The following is a 21,905-nucleotide window of genomic DNA, read 5'->3' on the forward strand; positions in this document are numbered from 1 at the left end:
AACGTCGATCTCCAGATTTATCCTTGACGCTGCATTGGACCATTAATATGGCACCGGGAATCTGTACCCAGCTCTCTAACCAAGAAAAGATTGATATGCGACGGATCCGTGGTCAGGTAGGCTGACCGTTCTCAGTACCGTGGCTTGGCCTCGACATGTTGTAGCCATGGCTGACTATTCTTTAGCTGTCGTGTGCTGAATGTCGTAGGTGCGTTTTTTCAGTCGCCATCGCGGAGCTGATCTCATCGCACACCTACCAGGCTAAAATTAAAATGCGACAAACATGTCCCATGCGCCTCGTGCGGTAAGCGACCACTACGCCAGACAGGAAAGCAGACACTCATAAATCCCGTTCTAGTTCGTAGGGGTTGTGAATCGATATGCCCGACAGGTCCATTTCACGCTATATATTGCATCGGTTGGGCTCACCTTATGTTCCAGGCACTCTGTCAAACGGCTCCGGGAAAAAGTTTGTCGGTTTCAACAATGTACTTGTAGTACACGATACTAAGTATCTAAAAACAGGTTAGTGATATCCGACACTGGCACCCTACATCAGAAGGTAGAAGAAATGGGGCAACGAATACGAGAATTGGAGGAGGCCTTGGCTGACTTCCAAGCTTTGACTTCGAAGGAACCGCATCCGCTCTTGCGGCGAGAACTGCTGATGATTAAATATCCACCCGGAATGTCTCTTCCTTCTACGCAGAGCGCAGATAACCCACCTATGGACTTATCGGATGCTCTGGGAACGCTCACTATAGGCGAACATGGAGACGTCAAGTACTTTGGCCACTCCGCGGGCACAGAGGTGCGCTTTATTGCCTCCCGTAGACGTCAGTTTGACCACTTCATCTTAGAGCCTGTTGTTGGCAAGTTCTTTTCTTAAGGCCTCACTAAAACATGCGTTTAACGACTATTATACTGTATACTGTAGGCTGGTGCTGAGATGCAAGAGAGCGCCCTAGACAACTCTATACGAGTCGTTCATCGGCTGGTACCCAATTTTCCTTTCAAAAATTCAGGTTGGGACGTTGAAAAATCCCTGGAAATACTTTATGGTTTCCTTCCTCCAAAGCCCCGTGCTTGGAGCTTGTGTGAAACTTTCCAGGAACACGGCACCACAGGCATCCGGGTCATAGAGCGAAGTGAAATTATTGCTGAACTCCTCACTCCAATCTATCGGCACCTTGGAGATGCAAAGGAACATCGCCCAAGGAAGCCCCCACCTTTGTCTTGCCATAAACTGGCCGTCTTGTTCTTTATATTTGCGTTGGGTGCTCTGGTTGATTTAACTCTTCCGCCTTACAATACTGAGGCGGACAATTATTTTGACCTTGGTTGCGCTGCGCTGAATCTCCACCGTATATTCAATAGCCCCGAGTTGGCAACTATACAAGCTGTTTTGCTTATGGCTGTATATGTCTCGCAGGGTGGCCGGAGATATACCAGGGATGGAGCCTGGACTTTATCTTCGATGGCTGCGAAGTTGGCGCAAAGCGTTAGTGTTTTTCTTGTCGATTGAAAATTTACTGACATTTGCACTTAAAGCTTGGTCTCCGTAGGCTGTCTTTTCCAGTAGAGCCATGCATCTGGACGTATTTTTATAGATCGAGAAAGCTCACAAAGGACAATGGACACGAAGACGTTACACAAGAGAAGAAAGCTGTTTTGGGAGATTTTCTACATAGACACTTTTATGAGTCTAACTCTTGGGCGTCCTCCGTCAATCCGCCTCAGTTATGTTGACTGTCAATTTCCGACAGACCATGAAGAGACTCTTGATAATGACGGCAACCGCTTACCAGGACGTAAGTTCATCTTGTCTTCCGGTTTCAGGCTTCCTGTAGATGACACCATTCAACAGAGGATCGATACAGATATATTTTTACGACGAAGGTAGCGCTACCGCTCTACAATTGTGCACTAAACTCATGTCTTGGCTAGATCGTTACCAAAGTTGTCGAACTTGTGCTAGGTGCAAAACCCCCATCCTATCAAACTATCCTTGAATTGGACAAAGAATTCCGTCAAATGCGCCCTCCGCGCCATATCAGTGCAAAGTACCAAAAACTAGATGATATATCTACACCCTCAGAGTACATGCGCGGACATTTTCTATCGCGGTTACGAGGAATCAGTGAGTTATAGTGAATATATTCCAGCTGTTCTCATTTTTATGACCAGCTGGTCTGTATATACATCGAGGGTTCTTTGTTCAAGCTATACTTGGCCATCCTGAAGATCCGTTATGTAGCCCGTTCGTGGCGTCGTATCTTGCCGCCTATCGGTGCGCGTCCGGCATCATCCAGTCCCATGTCAAGCACTTTGCAAAATTTCCGTTGTTGCTGATGCGTCGGTGGACTGTCTGGAGTAGCTGTAAGTCTCGTTTTTCATTTGATAGACCTTGCTGATCCTTGTTGCAGTGTTTTCTGCTGCTGTATGTTCATTTGCTAGACTTATCTGCCGTGGTCTGCTTACCGTAACTACTGCAGATTGTGGTAGCAACGATAGCCACAAGAGCTCCGCCCTCACCGATGGCATCAAAAGCATTCGCTGATCTAGGCCTGGTCGTTGACTGGTTTGAGAAAGGTGCACTTCATTCAGTGCGAGCGCGCAGTGGCTTGGTATAATCAAATTATCTATTCATCCTATTTTTTTTTTCTGATGAAATATACAGACAATACTCCGACCGCTGCGTGACAAAGCTGTTTCTATCTTTTCTCAGAGACAAGATCCCAGTGCCTCCAGCTGTCCAGATGACTCTCATGATTTCAATGCCGCCACCGACCTCGAATTAGAAATATTTGGTGGACACACCAAAGTCATCGTAAGCAAAGTGCTTTCACAAAGACGCACGTTCAAGGCCGCTGAGCCGCCCACATCTGTGATGGACTGCATACAAGAATCTATCTCGGATGAGTCGCTTGTCGATTACATGATCTCGCACATAGGTGATTATACGCTTAACCAACCTGACGATATTTCATCAATGACATACACGTCCAACGCATTTACTCCCGTCCCTACGACATTTAATGATCCTCTTCAGGACCCCTCATTATTCGAGAGCATAGATTTCCCGATGCATCCACCATCATTCTTTCAAGATCAGCATGCCAACCCCATACTGGAACCGTCCATGTCGTCTTTTCTATCCATCCATCCGGATATAACGAACGAACCATTTATACAACCGTTGGATATCATACCCCCTTTCGACGATACATAGTCTGATGCACGAACATCCGAAGGCGGAATGAGTGGTCCTCTTTCATGTCGGATCCACGCACGCTCGACGTTCCAACACCGAAGCTTTACGATATGTAGGGAGCGCATAGTACGGCCATATATTTCATCCATACATTATTCTATTAGTAGGACCAGTCAGCTGCTGAGGCCTGAGATAACTTGAGAAGGCACAGTGACTTAAAAATTACAAAACATTTGTCAATGGATGAAATAAAGATCGCATCCATGTGTATACGTGTCGTTCTACCCACGCAACGAGTTCGGGAAGAAATACTGGGTATACCGTTGACCGCCGGTGGAGGAACAATTTGATCCGGAAATTTCGTTAGTCAACGACCTCCCACTCTTCCCTCCCTCCTACCTCAGCTTCCCTTGCACCAGCATTCGACTTGCATGGATATCTCGTGAGCATACATGGTGTGGTACTTTTATTTGCCACCGACAGTCTACTTTCCAGCTCGATTCTCCAGGGCGGGTACCACCATCCACTGTCTCGATCATGGCAAGGCAGGCGCCAGCTCACAAAGTCAATGCTTATGTACCCCATCTTCATAACGGACGACCCAGATGCAAGCGACGTTATTGAGAGTCTCCCAGGACAGAAGCGATGGGGAGTGAACAGATTGGAGGAGTTCCTGGGTCCATTGGTCACGAAGGGTCTACAAAGCGTGATTCTCTTCGGAGTACCACTGAAATGCATCAAGGTTCCTATTGTTCATTCGCGCATATAACAGTTCTAATGGCTACTGCAGGATGAGAAGGGAACGCCAGCAGACGATCCAGCTGGACCCGTCATTCTTGCTATCAAGAAACTTCGCGAACTGTTCCCCGCTCTTTACATCGCCTGTGATGTCTGTCTGTGCGAGTACACAAGCCACGGTCACTGCGGTCTGCTCCACGATGATGGTACTATCAATACCGCTCCTTCTGTGGATCGTATTACCGAGGTTGCCGTCAACTATGCGAAGGCCGGGGCCCACTGCGTAGCTCCTAGTGACATGATGGACGGCCGTATCAAGGGCATAAAACAAGGTCTCATCAACGCTGGACTAGGGAATAAATGCACCTTGATGGCTTACTCTGCTAAGTTTGCCAGCGCATTGTACGGTCCTTTTCGGTGGGCATGAGCTTCAAATTCGCGTCAGATCCGGTCTAACGCGCCACCAGGGATGCCGCAGGGAGCGCACCTTCTTTTGGAGATCGAAAATGCTACCAGTTGCCACCATCAGCTCGGGGACTCGCCCGGCGAGCTATCGTAAGACGCAAACATTCTCTCCAAGCCATTCATTGACCACGGTATAGCAACGTGACACTACAGAAGGTGCCGACGTTATAATGGTTAAACCAGCTCTACCGTATCTCGATATCATCGCTGATGCTGCTCAACTTGCCCCAGACCATCCTCTGGCTTGCTATCAAGTAAGTGGAGAGTTCGCTATGGTCGTAGCTGGGGCAAGAGCTGGTGTATATGACCTCCGAACGATGGCCTTTGAAACTGTGGATAGTATGATCCGTGCTGGTGCGTGATTGGCAGTGCTCAGTGACTGGACGGTGCTAATGGTTTGTCTCTCTAGGTGCAACTCTTATTCTTACTTATTTCACACCTGAATTTTTGGACTGGCTTGAAAATTAAAAGGGGGTTATTATGATACCTTTGAATCGTTAGAGATGTTGTACAAGTAATACAAGAATGGTGTTTTACCATTGTTTTACCGTGTTTTCAAAGTAAAATAGCTCTCGGTCTGGACTCCGAACCTCGGATCATGCGACGTGGTTCTCTTTCTTACCACCATCATGGCAGACATACGGATATCAGCCTTTATTGCTGTAACGTCCGTCATCTTTCTAGCAATCGCATATTCTGTAGTCTACGGAACCTATATCGACACCTCAGATCCTCTACTTTCCCATCTTCCTCATCACATGGCCAAGTCCATCTACTGGGCAACCAAGTCCAACTTTTTGAACGTGTATTTTATCAAGTATGCTTGGGGATGGACGTCTGCCGCATTTCTTTTTTCGTGGGCTACCAGCAGCCCAGACACAAGAACAGCTTCCCGGATATTCAAATGGGTCACCGAGACGGCGGCATGGCTCGTATTCACCAGCTGGTTTTTCGGACCGGCCCTGCTAGACCGTGCCATCATCGCGTCTGGTGGCGACTGTTTCGTTTCGCTTCCTTCTGGTGAGATCATGACGGTTCCTCATGGCTTTTGTTTCACCAAGTCGACTCTCACACCTGCGGAACGGCCCCACCTATTCTCTGCGTCATTCATTGCCCCTCCAGGGTGGGTAGGGAAGCCCAGATTGAGGAAGGGCCATGATGTCTCTGGGCACATCTTTCTCCTTACCATGTCCATCCTTTTCCTTGCGGACCAACTTCGTCCATCCCTTCGTCATTCGATTACCCATTGGTCTACACTACACAAATACGCCGTCGCGGCAAACGTAACCCTAATTGCGATATGGCTCTTCGCTAGTGCTACAACGAGTGCTTATTTTCACTCCCCTTCAGAGAAATTTACGGGATATGGTGGGTCTTCAGGTCTTTGATGCTTTCCTGCGCTGATATATCTAGTTCTCGGCGTAATGACATTTGGCATCACTCAAATACCGTCTCTGTTGAAGGCGAACACGGTACGCGCAGACAGAGTACACTCGAGTTAGAATGTTCAATAGTAATGTTAGAAGCACGACCAGCGCTATGGATACCAGTAATAATGTCTATAAATTTGTCTCTCAATGCCCTCGGTGCGCTGTACAAACTTATGATGCAAGGTCTATCCAATCAAAAGGTCCACCATGATATCAACGTCCAAAACAGTAGCGAAGGCCATAGGATGCTAAAGGCATCCACGAGTGTGCTCTGCAACACGCCCCTTCGCGAAAGAAACGCGTCTGAATTTCGTCCTTCAACCAACAATGCCAGGATCCCACGGAACCCACCCCAAGACAGCCTCGGCAGACGGATAGTGATCCGTCTCCGCCTTCCGAACAAAGCAAAGGTCCACGACCATGACCAGCGGGATGCATGATGAGAGAAAGGTCTTGAGCTCGATGATGACTCGAACTCGGAAGATGTGTGGTAATCAGCGGTAGCGACAGAGTGCTCAGGAGACCACTCGTCATGCATGAGACGGGTATCCCTTGTAGCGTATTGAACAGGGAACATCGGATCTTCTTCTTCTCTATCTTGCGGATAGTATAAGGGAGAGTTCAAGGGCGTTCCCTGTGGATCAGGATGCGACGCGGCGCGGAATGTTGGTCCCGCAGCAGAAGTAGGTGTCCTTAGTGCAGAAGGCAGAGAGCCCGTAGGACTTATAGGAACCCAACAAGTGTTTGAAAGTGACGGGCTAGTAGGAAGCATTCCGGCTGATATTGAAATTGGTGGTAGGAGCAACTTCATTCGACGTCGTCGAGCCAGGTTGAAAACAAACAGTCCGATGAAACTGAGGAACATCAGAGGGAGATAGACATGACTGTATATCCCATTCTGATCAGGGAGAGTGCATGAGGCGTCGGCGTACGATGGTATATTCGCTGCCAAGGCGGCCGAGGGATCGGAAAGGGAGAGTAACTGGAATCCTGGATGTTCGATATGTCTTGCCATGGAAAACGATTTAACGGTGACTTCCTGGATATCATTTTTATGTTCAGCTTCACGATCTGGAGAAGGTAGTTTATGCTTGTAGTCGCAATAATCGCGATTATCTCCGCTTTTCAGACAGTCAAATTAAGGATTTTCTGACAATGAGGCGAATAACTGACCTATAGACAACGATAGGCTGTAAGGTCTTCAGTAGGAAGGAAGTAGTCTGTTTTCCAAAGGTGTTTTGATAGCCATGACCGGCTCCTCTACGGATAGAACCCTTTTCCCTTAGAGGACCACAGGATGCAGTGTCCGGTCGAGCGAGCGGTATATGCGTGAATAACACGACGGGGCTGGAATCTAAAGCGCACACTTGAGCAATACAATTTGTTGCCAAAGACTATTCACTACCTATGACGACAGATTTAACAAATTCCAGCGGGCCTTCGGGAACAGGATCCCAAAGATCATACGGGATGCCTGCAGCCGATCGCTGGTAGTCTTCATCCACCAAACCAGGTGCATCAAGAAACAAGAATTGATGACCCCGTACGGTTGCCTGATGATTGAAAGGCCCAAATGTGATAAAATAATTCTGCCGGACCTTCTTGGACAGCGCGCGAGAGACGCCCATGCTGTCAAGTGTAACATGAGCCACTGGTGCGAAAAGGCTGACAGAATGGATTTACCCACCCAACATCATTATTCCCAGGCACATAATGGACCGCAATTGAGCTGTCCAGAGAGAACACAGACCGGAACTTGTCAAAATACTGTTGGTACCTGCAAGCGCATTGGGTTAGATGAAAATGACAAGATTTCATCAAACTTGCTCTTTCTCTGATCGCACATGTTTTCCACTGGCAAGCATATCACCAAGGAAGATAACTACGTCGGGCTTGAAATGCGCAGCTACGTTCCAGTTCTTCTTTAGGTTCAGGTCGAATATAAGCTGGCGGAGAGAGCCTAACCGGGAGGTCTCTTCATAAAATACGGATGGATGCCTAACTTGAGGATCTGATATTATCATGACGTGAGTGGGCCTCTCCTTGGAACGCGCCTTGGAAACAAGTTCAATAGAATGGAATGGTTGGGACTGTGTTGAATACCGACCAGTGAAGAGTCGGGCCATCTGCAGGACGCCAAACTCCAAAAGTAGACGCCAAAGTCGCCCCAGAAAATGAGAATTGCCCAGAAAAGCCTCAAGCCATTGACAAGGACAGGGCGTGCCAAACGCAGGTAGGTCGAAGCCTTGAGGTTTCTGCGTTCCTTGAGACCCATTTCGTGCAGATATTGGAGACTTTCTTGTCGCCAGCTGCACGACAGCAGCAATAAAATGCGCTCGGTACGCCGGAAAATCGTTCAGCTGGACAACGTGTCTTGTCGAAAGAAAGAAATACCGGCCATTTGATCCTGTTTGGCACTTGTGGTCTTCTCGCCGGCTATCACCCTAAATATAGCAATCCTTAACGAACCGTTATTGTTACCCGTTCGGATTCCGTTCCTTTGTTCGACCAGGATAGGACAATAATCGAACAAATCATGAACCTCCTCTTTCTATATGATGTGAACTTGTTGCTATCTCTCTCTCGTTGACATGACTCTCAAATTCTTCTCTCGTATCCGCCGCTTGATGCAAGTCCAACCCATACCGTTGACTGCCGACGGTGATTTCTCTGACGTCGTCTACCCCCGTGGCCCCCTTTCTTCTCTCAGTGACCTGCACCCAGTCCCTGTTGCCAGTGAGGCAGACAGTAGTTTTACCGAGCCGCTAGGCCGAAACGAATCCGATGAGGTCAACCGTAATTACCTAGAGCCAGTCGCATTGACATCCACCTCCATTGGGATGCCGCAATTTCTAATGGAGACCAACCGACCCTCGACGGAGACCGCTCCATCCCCCCCTCTGAGTCCCAAACCTTTACCGACGTCAGACTGGGGCCAGGCCGAGCCCAAACCGCCACTGTTAGAGCCAAAGCCTTTGATTCGCGATCGTGACCCTGTGTTACAGGAATGCCTACCACCAGTAACCTTCAGTGGCAAGCGTTACACGTTCCAATATGAACTCGGTTCAGGAATGTACTCTCGCGTGCTATACGCCAAAAGAGCAAAACCCTACGAAGAGCCAAAACCAGTAGCTGTCAAGGTCTTCCATAAGAGCAGGCTCGCAGGTCCAACTGACGGGCAAACGGCTCATAAACTAAAATCGGAGCGTGTTATTGATGAGAGGAATATCCTCGAACAAATCACCCGCGAGCGTCTACCCTTTCTGGGGAAAATATCGGCTTCTTTTCAGGATGAAAACTTTGTTTATATGGTTATGGTGAGTAATCTATCTGTCCGCTTTTGTCTATGCTTCAACTGACATTTCTTAGCCGTTGTGCATGGAAACGCTTCAAAACAGGCTTAATTATCTGTGTAAGAGAAACCTTGCAATGCACCGGGATCAACTTTTGCTCTATGCCGCGGAACTCGTACGTCTGTAACTATTTTCTTCGTTTCCATTTCTCATTCTCCGTCGCCTCACAGTTGGTTGCATTAGAAGGGCTGCATGGCCTAGGGTACTACCATCTGGACATAAAACCTCCCAACATCATGATATCCGGATCAGGCCATATACAACTAGTTGACTTCGGCATCAGCCTGCCCGCCAGCAACGCCCTTGGCCATATTTACTACGACGAAATCGTAGGCACTCAGGACTGGATGGCGCCTGAAATCGGGGCGGGGCGGCTCTTCTCCGGATCTGCTGCCGATATATGGTGTTATGGTCTCGTACTGTTCTCCATGTTTCAGTGCCCATACAGCGTGTGTTGGTTGTATCACATTATTGTGAGTTGACTTTAATCCGTGCTTCGCTAGTTTGCCTTCCATAAGGACCCACGTCGCCGGATAGACATATGCCAGAAAATGACACCGGCTGCAAGGGATCTGGTCTTTTCACGTGTAGGTCTTCTTGATGTTGTAATGCCCATGGAGCTGCTTAACTATGTTTTGAAGCTTCTCGTGCAAACACCTAAAGATCGTTACAGTATTAAGCAGATAAAAACGCATAAGTTTTTTGAGGATGTGTGAGTAATAACAATTGTCCCTGATTGGCGATGTGATGGATCTTCTTCAGAGATTTCATGCTAGTCAAAGAGAAGAGGATCTCACGTAGGTTCTACAGCCTTACTGACATGTGCCCTGTCTGATCATTAACTATCAATGTAGCACCATACCGACCAAAGGAAGTGAAGAGGAGAGTCAACAAGCCCTTCGTACCGGTTCCAAACTTAACGATGTCGGTTGATCCACTGCTACTAGCGGCTGGAGTACTTTATGCTGATAGGTAATGATTGTACGCTTATGTGGCTGCCCAAGGACATTTTGTTTTATGCCAGTATCCACATTGCGATCGTGATCGTAAAAATACGTAGTACATCTCAGTAAAACTAATCCATCATTGACGCTAAATCAACAACCTACTCCCAATCGCTCTCACCGTCATCAGAGGAATCGACAGCCTTCTTACCACTAATCTTCGTTTCGCTTACATTTCCCGATGATAGAAGATCGTAGCTTTCTTCACTGCTCTCTCTGGGACTCATCGTTGCAGGTGTGTGTGTCCGCGAAGGCGGTACAGATGTGTTCGTCACGACTGGTTTCCCTTCGGGGTGTATCGTGCCCTCAGATGATTGCAGGGCATCTAATTTCAGAGCACTGCCTGGAACCTCCTCCTCGTCATCATCTTCCCAGCTGAAGTCCTCTTCGTTGTCCATTGACCCTGACAGGAGAGTATCGATAATGAAGTTGATTGCCTTATGAAATCTGAAGATCACTTACTTCGAATCAAGGCTTGTCGTTTCTTTTCTTCGCGTGCAATTTGATGCGTACGGAAGAAGAACCTTGTCCAGAACGTTTCTCTTGTCATTTCCAACGGCACTGTGCGATGGGGCGGCGTCAAGAGAGATGTAGATGCTGGAATGAATGTTGACTTGCCTAAAGTATCCTCATTAGCCTTTAACCCTGCACCGTCGACCGGATCCTGGAGAGCGGCAATGATCTTGGCCTTCCAGTCCTCATTATCAATACCACCCTCCTTGCTGCTGACGTCGGAAGCAAGCCACTGAAAATACACCTCCTTCGAACCTTGATCAACTTCCGGGTCACGTCTGATGATTTCGGAATCGTGCTTGAGTCTCCTGAGGAGAGCTTCAGCTCTGGTAGCAACGGCACGCTGACTGGTTGCTTTTCCCTTCCCCTTGTCGGGGCTGCTGCTGGTTTCTGAGGGATCTGCTGGAAGCATCCACATATCTGATCCATCCCATATGAGACCGCCCCCATTCGAGTCCTCGGGAGGAATGACTTTGACAGCATCCCTTAGCACGTCACTGGCTTCTTTGATGGCCTCTTTGAGCAGGGTCTCGCTCTTGTGTACATACTCCTCTGCTTGAGACCGTGTGACGCCTTGAATACGCTGGAACTCAGTGGAGAGAGTCGCTCGTAGCTGGACAAAGTCGATATTCTCGGAGGCGTGCTTCAATGAGTCCGGGATATGGTCCTGCACGGTCGCGACGATGTTGGGAGGAAGAGCCGACTGCAAGCGAGAGAATATATTATGGGAGGAAGTAGATGACGACGCAGGCTCTTCGCGATTTGTCGGCGTAGAGGCTGAGGGTGTTGTCTCTGGTTCAGCTTCAGTGGGTGATTCAGTCTCGGTTGCGCTTGGCTCTGCACCAGTGTACTTGTTCAGTTCCTTCTGAGCCTGGGTGACGACTTGTGAGAAATCTTTCTTCGCCGTCTCGATGGCAGTCTGGCTCTGCCCAATGTCGTTCAAGGTTAGCAATGGTAGAAAACGCCGCAAGTACCTGTCTCCGAAATCCACCCCAGAAGCGATTCAGCTGGCCGATGACTTGGTTAACTTCTTCATTAAGACTCTGCTCAGGCTGACCAGGTGGTGGTGTGCTGTTTCCCGCAGCAGAAAGGTCGTACGGGTCAAGGAAGTTCATTGCGGTTGCAATCAGGGTGCCATTTCACATTTGTTACAACAAAATCGAGTGACGTAAGCAAATCATATGAAGTTGCCCAAAATTCACTATTCCAAAATTTGTATCTATCTTTCAAGCAGAGGCGGCAACACGTCAGGGCTCTGCCACTGTTCCAAGCCGAGCAGCCTTTATGTCATGACTGAAGGCTGTCTCCTGGAATTGCATTTTGTGTGCGCGGCATTCGGCAACGAAGTCGCTGAACATCTAATAGACTATCAGAACAAGCGTTATGTCTGAGGGGAAAAACGTACTTCAATTGTATCCAAAGGACCCCCAGCACTTTCGGGATGGAACTGCACACCCCACACCTTTTTGCCAGACTCCTTGGTGGACTTTATCCCTTCGACGGATGAGTCATTGCAGTTAATGAAAAATGGCTCCCAGCCCTGAGGGAAAGGATCCTGGAGCTTGAGAGCATACTGATGATTTTGGCTAGAGAGACGATTAGTGCAGATCAGAAAATACGGCAAGAACGAAGCGGACCTGGTAACATATACTCTCCCGGCCTTGATAGATCCTGCAGAGGCCAAGGCAAGCACTGGCTGATTGTGACCGCGATTTCCAAATGTCATCCTGTAAGCATCCAGTCCAGCAGCCATCCCGATGACTTGATGTCCCATGCAGATACCAAAAACTGGCTTATCCCACTCTTGAAGCGTCTTGCGAAGCTTCAACGCGGCCTCCATGCAATGAGCAGGATCACCTGGCCCGTTGGTCAAAAATAATCCATCGTATTGATCCCGAACATCATTGAAATCATAGTTCCAAGGAAGAACAGTGACGGCAGCATCGCGGCGTACCAACGAGCGCATAATGTTAGCTTTGGCGCCAAAGTCTAGGACTGCAATTTTGATGGAGCCTGCAGAATTGAGGACATAGGGAGTTTTCGTGGAGATCTGGTCGACCAGATTCTCGGCCGTCGGATCCCAGTATTCTTCGGCGGATGGAGGGGAGAGCGATACGTCAGGCCCAACGGCAAGTCTGCCCAGCGTTGTACCTTGGTCACGAAGCAGCCGCGTAATGGCACGGGTGTCGACGCCAGTAATTCCGGGGACATCATAACGTTTGCACCATGACGCAAGAGATTCCACAGCAGCGTGGTGAGAAAATTGCTCGGCAACATCGCCGACTACAATAGCAGAACATTGTATTCCCTTGGACTCAAGGACGACGCCAACGTCTTGTGAGTCACACGGTGTAGCGTTAGCGGGAACACCATAGTTTCCAATGAGAGGCGTGGTGAAGACAAGTATCTGTCCTCGGTAGGATGGGTCCGTCATGGATTCTGTGTCTGAAAAAGCTTGGTGAAAACCCATTCGAAACCAATGAGATGAAAATATACAGGAAGTAATTGAGGTTGAGAAGACAGTCTCTCCAAAGACACTCCTAGGGGCGCCGAAAGAACGTCCATGGAATGATTGTCCCGTTTTAAGATGAATTGACGCAGGTATCGTCGATACAGGGCCGACTTGGGTGGCAAAACCTCGATGAAGTCGAGGGAGATGGCGGATAGATCGAAAGAGCATGTCGGGCGGATGTTTCAATGCGTCAAGAGAGAAAATACGAGGTCACTCAAATAACTGGAAGGGTGGTCAGGATGCAGAAAACGAGAACGGAATCGACCTTACTCGTCGCGCGTGTTCTGCGTGAAGAGCATCAACTGGAGAGATACAGCACCACTGTGGTGGTCCTTGAGTAAATGTCGTCTGGACGCGAGGTGAGTTTTTCGAAGCATTGCTGACAAAGCCAGGCCATGTGATGGGGCACGAGTCAGAAATGAATCAGGACAGTACTATGGCTTCATTCTCAAGAAACAATACCGAAAAAATATTCTACTTTGCTCCTGCTCGACGTGACTGAGGAATATGAGATGTCTTTTCAGTACCACGGTCGCTATCTCCATCCGAAGAATCAGACTCATCATCGTCTATCTCGTTGCCGTACAAATCTTTCTGCGTCAGACGAGAAAAGGCTGCCTTTTGCCGCCCGAGCGGTTGGTTTGAAAAGAAGTTCCTCTGACTTCCGATGTCTGTCAGTCTACGAAACGAGCTGGCAGTTACATCCCGTTCTGATTTTACGGTTGCCTCGACCTCATCTTCGTCCTCTGAATCGTTGGCGTCGAGTGCTTGGTCATCTGTCCCTGCTTGGTACTGAGAGTAGGGAAACGGATGCTGACACTCCGAAGGAAGAAACAGAGGATCGTCGGTTGGTTGGGAGTCATGAAAGTCCGATGGGCTGGCTCTTTCAGCGGTTTGTTGCGTTGTCACCTGCGAGGCCAGACGACGATCGTTGCGAGTACTTGATGTAAGTTCCTCATAATTCATTGAAACAAGTTCATCGTAATTCATAGATGAATCGGCATCAGTATTGGGAGAAGAGGGTTTGAGTATCGCCCAGGTATCCAAGGATTGCCGGCGCAGCGTAGGGGAAACAGGCTTTGGAGCGCTGTCGAAATCGATAGACTCCATCAATGCTGTAAGTTGCGTGGACGGCAACTGAGATGCGATTTTCGGGGCCTCGGGATCAGCTTCTTCTGAAACTCCGTTCAATTTCCCATTTCTTGACAGCATTGGTGGTTGCAGACGAGGCTTCTGAGGGGAAAGTGACACGCTTTTACCCTTCATCCTCTTGAGCAAACCATTGGTGCGAGGAGGAGGCGACCATATGTGAGTTTGAAATGCCTGCTGTGGCTCATCAAAAGATTCTATGGGTGAATCGGGTTCTGGCCTCGTTGGGAGCTTGGGAGAAATCGGAGGTGCATGGGACTCTTCCTCAGGCGCAGCGGGCACAAGGGCACCGTTTACAGGATGGTCATCATCTCCTGCAGGCTGTTCTGAGCCTTTCGAGACGACAACCTTCAAATCAGCGGCAGAAGACCCCATGGCTGGGGAAGCGCATCGATGTTCCTGCGGGATAGAAGATGCCACCAAAGGAACAGAGGCTTGCCGGCCTGTTTCGGGAACTGCGTCGGAGGAGGCACCGTCTTCGATTTCATCTTCCGATGAGGATGCATCCGCAACAGAAAAGCTACGATACTTCGGTTGAATTTCTTCATCTTCTTCGAGTTCTCCATTAACATCGTCTTCATCCCTACCTGCGATGGCCACCGAAAGAATTTGACCAACGCTCATGCGCCCACGCTGGGGTCCTCTGATCAAAGCCCCAAGCTCTTCATCATCTCCAGAAATCATCTCTTTCAAAGTTACGCCTCCGTTGGGGCTGCTCTTGTCAAGGGAGCTATCACCTTCGCGACCATTATTCTTAGGCCCAGACTCGGACCATTTCTTTACCGCAGACGAAGGGTTAGTAACAGGACCGAAAACATCCATTTCGATGGTAGACACTGCCGCAGAGCTACGGGGCTCCAGAGGGGCATGCAAAGTAGTGTGAGAATGTCCATTAACATGGGGCAGTTTTTTCAACCGGCGACTCTTTGCCTCCTTAGAAATTGAAGACGATGAAGGTCTAGTTTCCGTGGCGGGAACTGTGTCCGAAGTGTAAGTGGGTGGCCCGCCCATAATACTAGATGATAATTTGGAAATAGCTGCTGAGAGGCCGGCATCAGCAGTTGCTGTATCATTAACTGTAGCTTGATTTCTTCGCAATGAATTTTGGGCAATGGCAGCCCTGATCGTGGCTTGAGCGGCCTCTAACTCCTCAGCAGTTGAGGCCCTCTTCGATGTTTCTGCTGTGGCTAGGATCAAGATATGCGCAGGAGATGTGCCAAGAAACATTACCATCGGATTGTTTCGCCTTTCTTTGTCCCACACGCTTGCCTGATCGACGCTCTTAGATAGATACTCAGGCCCGTCGACAAGCCAGTACACGCACTATTGGTTAAATTTTCGTCGGGTTTAATTGTTTCTGTAGGCCGCTTCTTAGCATTCTTATTTGAGATGGCTGTTTGGCTGGACACTTCGGTTTCCTCGTGATCTGATTCTTGACCTAAACTCGTGGGTTTCAGCTCAACAGCGCTAGTGTTAAAGTTAAATGCTTACCGGAACGAAAAAATTTGTCATAGGCATCTGCCACGGTTTCTTCGGCTTCGTCTTCATTGGAAAGGAGAGTTTTCTTTTTGATGGCATTTGCGACGCGCGATGGCGTGCCTGCAGAGGATTTGGATACCCCCGAGTTTCCCGGGTCGGTCAACGGAGGTAGACTGTAAAGAGACTCCATCTCGATTGCTTTTTTCTTATCTGTCTTCTTCTTAGAAATTCGTACCTCCGATGCTGCAGAAGGACTGTCCCTTTCAGCATCCTCCATCCGATCCGGTTTTGTATCATTAATCGATTTTTTCCCTCTCTTCTTCTCGGATTTCGCAGGTTTGGCATTACGATGGAGATCGCCAGAATTAGCGACATAGCTCTTTTTGTCTAGCTGCCCAGACAAATTCTGGGTAGTGTCGACTACGACCGGGTCCTTGGATGTAGAATCGCCGACTTTCCTCTTCCTTTTTTTCGGGGCTACAGAAGGCGATTCCTCGGGTGGGGCAAGCACGTCCATACCGTTGACCGAATCTGAAATTCCCGCCGTGGTAGCACTCCGTTTCAGCTTTTTTCGTTTTGGACTGGTTGGAACATCAGCAGGTGCTGGCTCGAATACGACATTGCCGTCTGGAGTGGTCTTCAAATTCGAGCTATCTTCATCCACTGCGCTGTGTTTTCGTTTGCCCCGTTCTGCAAGTCCGCTTTTTGAGGTTTCCACCGTGGAGGTCCTATATTCAACTTCGCGAACTTTCTTGCTTGTGGAACCTGTTCTGGAGATGGACGCCCTTCGCTCCCCGGAATAAACGGAGGAAGTATTATTAAGAATGTCCTTGATAGGTGGGGGTTGCATAGCCGTAATGATAGACTCATCACTACGTGTCTGCTGAGAGTAAGTTGGAGATAAAAACAACAAGCTGTGATATTTCACCTCATCAGTCGTGCCTCCCACTGTTACACGGACAATCAAGGATGCCATGGACTTCGCAAGCTGCTGAAATGCATTGAAATCATCGTCTGTCACGAGCAGACTTAGAGCACTAATTTTAGCGCATGACCAGTAAGCTCACCATCTTCTAAGGCTATGCAATATTCTCCTTGTAGGTGGTCTAGATGTATGGGCAAGGCCAAAGACAGACCCAATTTTTTGCGAACAGCCTCTTTCATCTCCTGGAGGGAATCTTCTACAACAACACGAGAAATACTATGTCAAGTTAACAGCTGGGAGAAGCCTGGGTATTCAGCTTACCAGAAAAGATACGATTGAATGTCCTGATCGGTGAGTGAAAAGTAATGACAGAGCGGGGCTCGTTCTTTCCACTAGGCACCATGGCGCACGAAGAAGTGAAAAGTTAGAACGGAATGTATTGTGGAAGAGTCGCGTCGCTGCCAGTGCTCGCGCATGCTATCGCAAGCAAGCAACGACAAATAACGCCTTCTCAATTACCACCATGGCCGGGGCACATCGTATGTGGAGTATCTGGTCATCTATACATCGTTCTGAAGCTCATTTATCTCAGCATCTGGATTCAATCCCCATCTACCGGGATTCAAACACAACTTTCTTGCCAAAGCGCTAGGAGCAACTATGTGGTTCTTCATCTTCTATCGCGCTAGGTGCGTGTCCAGCGCCCTCGGACATTTGACTTCACTGTTAAGGACTTTACAGAAAGGATGGGAGTGCAAAATTACTGGTGGGACTTGAAGCTGTGATCTTTGTTCTTGGATTGAATATTGTCAGGGCAATCACCCATTCCTCGAGCATGGAGCGCATGGCGAGGAGCATCACTGACGCTACGGAATTGGGGAAGTACAGAATACTGGGTTTCTGTGCAGGCCAAGTACGGAAAGAAATATCATCGCGTAGAACGAATGAAGTACTGTTTAACAGCTGAGAGATTACTAAGAGCATGAGAACGAATTGAGCAAGAGATCTGGCGTGTCAAACTTATGCCTCACGTCACCAGCTCCTATCTTCCTACCACCATTACCACCACCGTATGAGGCTCCCTGTCAGAAATCGGCTCGCGGTCAGTGCCCTACGAGCGCTCTGGATCCTAACTATCCTATGGTTCGAGTTCGGCACCTTTTACTACGTTGTTGGCCGATGTTCATGGCCTGATGTTGATGTCGTCGCCGTCCGTCTCACCACGCTTCCATTCCTGCATTTCCAACTGAAATGTTGCCTAGGGTCCGAAGGATTCTGCCAAGCATGTTCTCATCGTCGCTGACCCACAAATTCTGGACCACCGTTCTTACCCCGGTCGTTCCGCACTCTTGACGTTTCTCTCAAGACTGTTCACGGATTTGAATCTGCGAAAAAGCTGGCGGGCGGTTGCAACAAAGAAGCCTGATGCCGTGGTGTTCCTGGGCGATATGATGGATGGGGGGCGGCTCGAGATGTCGGATTCCGAGTAAGTGTTTCCCGTTCACTGCACCGCAAGGACCATTTACCACTGGTGTCCATTAGATATGAAGATTATTTTCGCAGATTTATGCATATTTTTGGCTTGAACGCCGACATGCCAGCTTATTTCATTCCGGGAAACCACGACACAGGGTACGGCTATGGCATATATTATGGTCCATTCTCATACCGCGTTTCAGTTTGGGTATTTCAGCGACTTTTTCCCATGATGCCCGTGCGCGCTACATTTCCCACTTTGGCCCACTGAATAGCCAGTTCTCTATTGCCAATCACACCCTCGTGCTTCTGGATGCCCCGACTCTCGTGGAAGAAGACTACCGCAGGAATGGGCGCGGCCAGTCTTTCGACGATTGGAAAGCCGCTCCTGATGGTCCTATACAATTCGTCAAGTCCTTTTCTGCTGGTAAGTTGTTGGCCTGCCTCGATAGACCCAATCTCATGCCGCTAAAGGTCAGCACATGCAGCCTGTCATTCTCTTTAGTCACATCCCTATGTCGAGACCCGACGGCTCTAACTGTGGTCCCCTTCGAGAAAGAGGCACCATTCGCCGTGGAGTTGGACTTGGATATCAGAACACGCTCGGGAAACAGACGAGCACCTTTCTCATGGACAGCTTTCGCCCGACGTTGATCTTCAGGTTAAGAAATTTCTACTCAGTAAACAAAACTGTCATTAACAGATCTTCTGTAGTGGCGACGATCACGACTATTGCGATTACCATCACGAGTTTCGATTAGATGGCAAGCTGCGGCACGTAAAGGAGGTCACTGTAAAGTCTTTTTCTATGGCGATGGGAGTACGAAGACCTGGTTTCCAGTTGTTATCCCTTGTACCTCCTAACGAGGTGTCGAGATCAAGCCACGCCAACAAGCCCTGTCTTTTGCCTGACCAGATAGGCATTTATCTGAACATCTACATTCCCTTGATCGTACTCTCGCTTCTTTTGCTACTTGTGGTGAACCTTTCCCGCACACGACGCCTACCGCCATGGATGACATCCAGGCCTTCCATAACTACTAACCAAAACTTTCATGTCGGCAGGGCGTCATCGCCGTTCTTCAAAACACTTCGGTCGAGGTTTGACGTCGACAAAGACAAGGACTTTGCATATCAGAGTGACCGGAACAATTTGTCTTTACCGTTACCTACTTCGTCCAATCTTGGACGGCGGCGTCACATAAAATGGCAATACGCGTGTTGCTCGCTTGCGGCCCCTCTACGTGTCGGAGCTAGTAAACAAAGAGGTTTCATCAGCGGCTTCTTACGAGACATCAGGGATGTGGCCATTTTCCCGCTCTCCATATTCATGATCGTCGCATGGATATTCTCTTAAGCGATAAGTGCAGAGCCCTGAGCTCCCGGAGGAATGTAAATGGACCATTGCATGTATATACACTCTTTCAATCTTATGTATTCATGTTGCTGACACTAAGACTTAGAGTGTCACCGTCGTCGACCAAACCTGGCATTGATACGTTCTAAAATACTTGTGACACGTGAATGCGAGCTTCGCTGCGAGTTGAAGCATGATGTTACCATATGTCTCCACACCCTTCCGAGATCAAAGGTCGTCGTTGATAAAAGGGCTACGCCAAGGTGAACCTCGCACGCTGTGACTGACTATGAGCCAGATTTTGCCCACCTATACGCCTTCACGACCTGCCCCATCATACTCTGCTTCACCATTGCCTAACGAAGCGAGGCTTGAATCCACACCGCGTACGCCAGGCGAGCCGCCTGAACTTGGAAGCATTGTGAGAAAATGGAATTCACTTACGCTCATCTTGAAGGATCAAGACCTATCAGAGCGACAGCCTTCATACGGGAAGAATTCAATAATCAATGGAGAGCTGGGGGTTTCTGGGGAAAAAATGTTCAGCGTATCGGTCAAGGTATGGAGACCACTTGTTGTGTTCCAATATTTTTATTGACGTGTCAATCGAGTTGGAGGGCCGTTTGACGCTTTCGATTGCAGATGCAGGATCTAGTATTATCACGCTCATTTCCGAGAAGTATATCCTGTTCAAACGGAACGAAAGCTCCTCTCCTCGTTGCCCCAATGTAATACCATTTTCAATATCTTTCCCTGCCACATTCGTAGACGATAATCGGACGCGCAAATTACCTCCGTCCTACGAGGCACTTTTCTATGGCATCTCTGCGCTTTGTGTCAGATGTGTGTACATGTTGAACATAACTATCACCAAGAAACGGCCACGATTCTCACTTTGGAAACCTACCAAGACGTGAGTATTTTTCTGCTCCGTGTCAGAAATTCTGTACCAACATTAGGACTGGTCAAGGTATCGGATCCAGGTCAATTATCGGCCCCGTGCGCGTCCCAATCGACCAGTTCTCCGGTGTCCGTCAATCTTTTCAATGCTCAAGAATGTTCCCGAGGAATGGTATCAAGTTATAACGGCCATGCAATTCCGACCGTCGTCTGGCCTGGATCCGATACAGTGTCACGTAAGCAAACTGAATTTTTGTCGTGGTATTGTCTATTATTTAATGTACACCACTAGTTTTTGATACCTTCTGTGCAAACTTTCGGTCTCGCGGACACTATTCCGGTCCACATACAGCTTATTGGGCCATTAAAATCTCTCCGTCATTTTTTGCCCCCTAGTCAACTTGTCGGCGGCTATGCACATTCAGAAAGTAAAAGATGGAGTAGATCAAGGACTGCATGGGGAACACCAACCGTCCGTGTGTCGTTGATCCGACAAACATCAGTTACTATCAGTGGGAAAACGTCGTGGCGAAATTTCAATCTGGGAGATGGGAAAGTGTGGGCGAAGCCGCCGTTAGCGTCTCCAACTGGATGCGTTCTGGATGGTGACCCCGATAAAGAGGTGACCGCAGACTGGGAGGGAGAAGTGCGATGCCGATCAGATGTTAAAACGTCGGGCTTTAATGTCGGAAATGTAACAGTACAGGTACGTATGCTCTCCTTCCCCTTGCCCTTGAAAATTTACGAGCGCTTCGATCTAAAGTGCCTCTAGGATTATATTCTTTTCATCTTAACGCCGCCAGATGAGCGCGGATGCCCCCTGCAACAACTGCGACATACACACCCTATCAAGCTGGTGACAGACACCTGGATTGAAGAAGGCATTCATCCGCAGGACATTTGAACCAGGGGTGTTTCGGAGTCAAAGGGGGCGGATACGTATGGCTGGCTGTAGATAGAATTGTAAAGGAATGTTTGTTCCGGCAGAAGGCCGCTATCAGATGCCCCTCTGCACCTGTATACAAGCTGTGCCAGCACACATGCCAACGAGAAATCGAACAGGGATTCGATTCAGGCAATAGGGCCGATAGGAACAGAGGATATATAACGATAGCGGATCGAGCACGTTTGTGTGCAAGGACGAATCAGTTTCCACGTCGACAGACATCGGAGAAACATTGCGCTTTTAAGCGACGAACATCCACGACGCCGTCACTCTTAACTGCACTTGCATCTACTGGCCACCGGGTGTCCTGGTGTGAGCCCATAGAGGAAGATCTAGTGCCAGAGCGGGAATACGACCTCGATCTACACAAGCGTCATCACAGACCCCGTGCTCCGCTCACAAGAACCACCTCTGCTCCTCAACTTATATCCACCACCACCACTG

The 21,905-nt window shown here is 48.7% G+C and overlaps 10 protein-coding genes across 10 annotated transcripts; 6 read left to right on the plus strand and 4 right to left on the minus strand.

Annotated features, from left to right (window-relative positions):
* Positions 1–2: 2 nt before the first annotated feature.
* Positions 3–3,457, plus strand: BT62DRAFT_104751 (uncharacterized protein). The gene is made up of 16 exons (XM_043178496.1): positions 3–116; positions 186–208; positions 261–304; positions 359–391; positions 442–469; positions 526–811; positions 861–872; positions 938–1,501; positions 1,552–1,561; positions 1,611–1,811; positions 1,868–1,899; positions 1,948–2,140; positions 2,188–2,379; positions 2,427–2,440; positions 2,496–2,627; positions 2,681–3,457. Exons 1-16 carry the CDS (start codon positions 48–50, stop codon positions 3,230–3,232), a joined length of 2,385 nt encoding a protein of 794 aa, XP_043039733.1. The 5' UTR covers positions 3–47; the 3' UTR covers positions 3,233–3,457.
* Positions 3,458–3,630: 173 nt separating this feature from the next.
* On the plus strand, positions 3,631–4,885 carry BT62DRAFT_986823 (tetrapyrrole biosynthesis, porphobilinogen synthase; the record flags this gene model as incomplete). The annotated part of the gene is made up of 6 exons (XM_043190023.1): positions 3,631–3,656; positions 3,710–3,956; positions 4,005–4,369; positions 4,420–4,507; positions 4,555–4,771; positions 4,827–4,885. The coding sequence occupies exons 1-6, from the start codon at positions 3,646–3,648 to the stop codon at positions 4,883–4,885; spliced, it is 987 nt and encodes a 328-aa protein (XP_043039734.1). The 5' UTR covers positions 3,631–3,645.
* Positions 4,886–4,996: 111 nt separating this feature from the next.
* BT62DRAFT_104771 (uncharacterized protein) lies at positions 4,997–5,922 on the plus strand. The gene has a single exon (XM_043178497.1). The coding sequence runs from the start codon at positions 5,047–5,049 to the stop codon at positions 5,803–5,805; it is 759 nt and encodes a 252-aa protein (XP_043039735.1). The 5' UTR covers positions 4,997–5,046; the 3' UTR covers positions 5,806–5,922.
* On the minus strand, positions 5,711–8,246 carry BT62DRAFT_967919 (uncharacterized protein). The gene is made up of 6 exons (XM_043188882.1): positions 7,955–8,246; positions 7,675–7,901; positions 7,535–7,624; positions 7,253–7,476; positions 7,021–7,201; positions 5,711–6,968 (listed from the first exon to the last, which is right to left on the minus strand). The coding sequence occupies exons 1-6, from the start codon at positions 8,120–8,122 to the stop codon at positions 6,041–6,043; spliced, it is 1,818 nt and encodes a 605-aa protein (XP_043039736.1). The 5' UTR covers positions 8,123–8,246; the 3' UTR covers positions 5,711–6,040.
* A 65-nt stretch (positions 8,247–8,311) lies between these two features.
* On the plus strand, positions 8,312–10,179 carry BT62DRAFT_105929 (kinase-like protein). The gene is made up of 5 exons (XM_043178596.1): positions 8,312–9,164; positions 9,217–9,319; positions 9,387–9,649; positions 9,704–9,997; positions 10,055–10,179. Exons 1-4 carry the CDS (start codon positions 8,439–8,441, stop codon positions 9,914–9,916), a joined length of 1,305 nt encoding a protein of 434 aa, XP_043039737.1. The 5' UTR covers positions 8,312–8,438; the 3' UTR covers positions 9,917–9,997; positions 10,055–10,179.
* Positions 10,027–11,863, minus strand: BT62DRAFT_105831 (uncharacterized protein). The gene is made up of 4 exons (XM_043178592.1): positions 11,692–11,863; positions 10,823–11,636; positions 10,667–10,765; positions 10,027–10,607 (listed from the first exon to the last, which is right to left on the minus strand). The coding sequence occupies exons 1-4, from the start codon at positions 11,830–11,832 to the stop codon at positions 10,306–10,308; spliced, it is 1,356 nt and encodes a 451-aa protein (XP_043039738.1). The 5' UTR covers positions 11,833–11,863; the 3' UTR covers positions 10,027–10,305.
* Positions 11,864–11,964: 101 nt separating this feature from the next.
* BT62DRAFT_895039 (carbamoyl-phosphate synthase) lies at positions 11,965–13,397 on the minus strand (the record flags this gene model as incomplete). Its single annotated transcript, XM_043183199.1, has 4 exons — positions 11,965–12,075; positions 12,123–12,303; positions 12,355–13,162; positions 13,214–13,397. 4 exons carry the CDS (start codon positions 13,395–13,397, stop codon positions 11,965–11,967), a joined length of 1,284 nt encoding a protein of 427 aa, XP_043039739.1.
* A 215-nt stretch (positions 13,398–13,612) lies between these two features.
* BT62DRAFT_105505 (uncharacterized protein) lies at positions 13,613–16,486 on the minus strand. The gene is made up of 5 exons (XM_043178554.1): positions 16,093–16,486; positions 15,870–16,030; positions 15,703–15,816; positions 15,609–15,647; positions 13,613–15,559 (listed from the first exon to the last, which is right to left on the minus strand). The coding sequence occupies exons 1-5, from the start codon at positions 16,230–16,232 to the stop codon at positions 13,704–13,706; spliced, it is 2,310 nt and encodes a 769-aa protein (XP_043039740.1). The 5' UTR covers positions 16,233–16,486; the 3' UTR covers positions 13,613–13,703.
* Positions 16,487–17,854: 1,368 nt separating this feature from the next.
* BT62DRAFT_894503 (Metallo-dependent phosphatase) lies at positions 17,855–19,615 on the plus strand (the record flags this gene model as incomplete). The annotated part of the gene is made up of 6 exons (XM_043183183.1): positions 17,855–17,992; positions 18,045–18,268; positions 18,325–18,414; positions 18,462–18,685; positions 18,733–18,919; positions 18,973–19,615. 6 exons carry the CDS (start codon positions 17,855–17,857, stop codon positions 19,613–19,615), a joined length of 1,506 nt encoding a protein of 501 aa, XP_043039741.1.
* Positions 19,615–21,466, plus strand: BT62DRAFT_105639 (uncharacterized protein). The gene is made up of 6 exons (XM_043178572.1): positions 19,615–19,668; positions 19,722–20,174; positions 20,227–20,528; positions 20,586–20,751; positions 20,808–21,221; positions 21,288–21,466. The coding sequence occupies exons 2-6, from the start codon at positions 19,905–19,907 to the stop codon at positions 21,417–21,419; spliced, it is 1,284 nt and encodes a 427-aa protein (XP_043039742.1). The 5' UTR covers positions 19,615–19,668; positions 19,722–19,904; the 3' UTR covers positions 21,420–21,466.
* The last annotated feature ends 439 nt before the right edge of the window (positions 21,467–21,905 follow it).

The sequence above is a fragment of the Guyanagaster necrorhizus genome (assembly GCF_019112545.1).
Source record: "Guyanagaster necrorhizus MCA 3950 unplaced genomic scaffold BT62scaffold_12, whole genome shotgun sequence".
NCBI classification, from domain to species: domain Eukaryota; kingdom Fungi; phylum Basidiomycota; class Agaricomycetes; order Agaricales; family Physalacriaceae; genus Guyanagaster; species Guyanagaster necrorhizus.

Coding starts and splice junctions, on each gene's coding strand:
- BT62DRAFT_105831 (XM_043178592.1), bottom strand. CDS start 11,832: ATGAACTTCCTTGACCCGTACGACCTTTCTGCTGCGGGAAACAGCACA. Junction 11,637..11,691: donor GGGGTGGATTTCGGAGACAG/GTACTTGCGGCG, acceptor GGGCAGAGCCAG/ACTGCCATCGAGACGGCGAA. Junction 10,608..10,666: donor ACGACAAGCCTTGATTCGAA/GTAAGTGATCTT, acceptor CTCTCCTGTCAG/GGTCAATGGACAACGAAGAG.
- BT62DRAFT_967919 (XM_043188882.1), bottom strand. CDS start 8,122: ATGGGTCTCAAGGAACGCAGAAACCTCAAGGCTTCGACCTACCTGCGT. Junction 7,902..7,954: donor GATGGCCCGACTCTTCACTG/GTCGGTATTCAA, acceptor CTTGTTTCCAAG/GCGCGTTCCAAGGAGAGGCC. Junction 7,477..7,534: donor CCTGGGAATAATGATGTTGG/GTGGGTAAATCC, acceptor TACACTTGACAG/CATGGGCGTCTCTCGCGCGC.
- BT62DRAFT_104751 (XM_043178496.1), top strand. CDS start 48: ATGGCACCGGGAATCTGTACCCAGCTCTCTAACCAAGAAAAGATTGAT. Junction 305..358: donor TGTCCCATGCGCCTCGTGCG/GTAAGCGACCAC, acceptor ATCCCGTTCTAG/TTCGTAGGGGTTGTGAATCG. Junction 470..525: donor TCAAACGGCTCCGGGAAAAA/GTTTGTCGGTTT, acceptor ATCTAAAAACAG/GTTAGTGATATCCGACACTG.
- BT62DRAFT_105929 (XM_043178596.1), top strand. CDS start 8,439: ATGACTCTCAAATTCTTCTCTCGTATCCGCCGCTTGATGCAAGTCCAA. Junction 9,320..9,386: donor CTATGCCGCGGAACTCGTAC/GTCTGTAACTAT, acceptor TTGCATTAGAAG/GGCTGCATGGCCTAGGGTAC. Junction 9,650..9,703: donor TGTTTCAGTGCCCATACAGC/GTGTGTTGGTTG, acceptor GTGCTTCGCTAG/TTTGCCTTCCATAAGGACCC.
- BT62DRAFT_105639 (XM_043178572.1), top strand. CDS start 19,905: ATGAGCCAGATTTTGCCCACCTATACGCCTTCACGACCTGCCCCATCA. Junction 20,175..20,226: donor TGTTCAGCGTATCGGTCAAG/GTATGGAGACCA, acceptor GTGTCAATCGAG/TTGGAGGGCCGTTTGACGCT. Junction 20,529..20,585: donor CTTTGGAAACCTACCAAGAC/GTGAGTATTTTT, acceptor GGACTGGTCAAG/GTATCGGATCCAGGTCAATT.
- BT62DRAFT_104771 (XM_043178497.1), top strand. CDS start 5,047: ATGGCAGACATACGGATATCAGCCTTTATTGCTGTAACGTCCGTCATC.
- BT62DRAFT_105505 (XM_043178554.1), bottom strand. CDS start 16,232: ATGTCGCTAATTCTGGCGATCTCCATCGTAATGCCAAACCTGCGAAAT. Junction 16,031..16,092: donor GTCCTTCTGCAGCATCGGAG/GTACGAATTTCT, acceptor GTCTCTTTACAG/TCTACCTCCGTTGACCGACC. Junction 15,817..15,869: donor TGACAAATTTTTTCGTTCCG/GTAAGCATTTAA, acceptor CCACGAGTTTAG/GTCAAGAATCAGATCACGAG.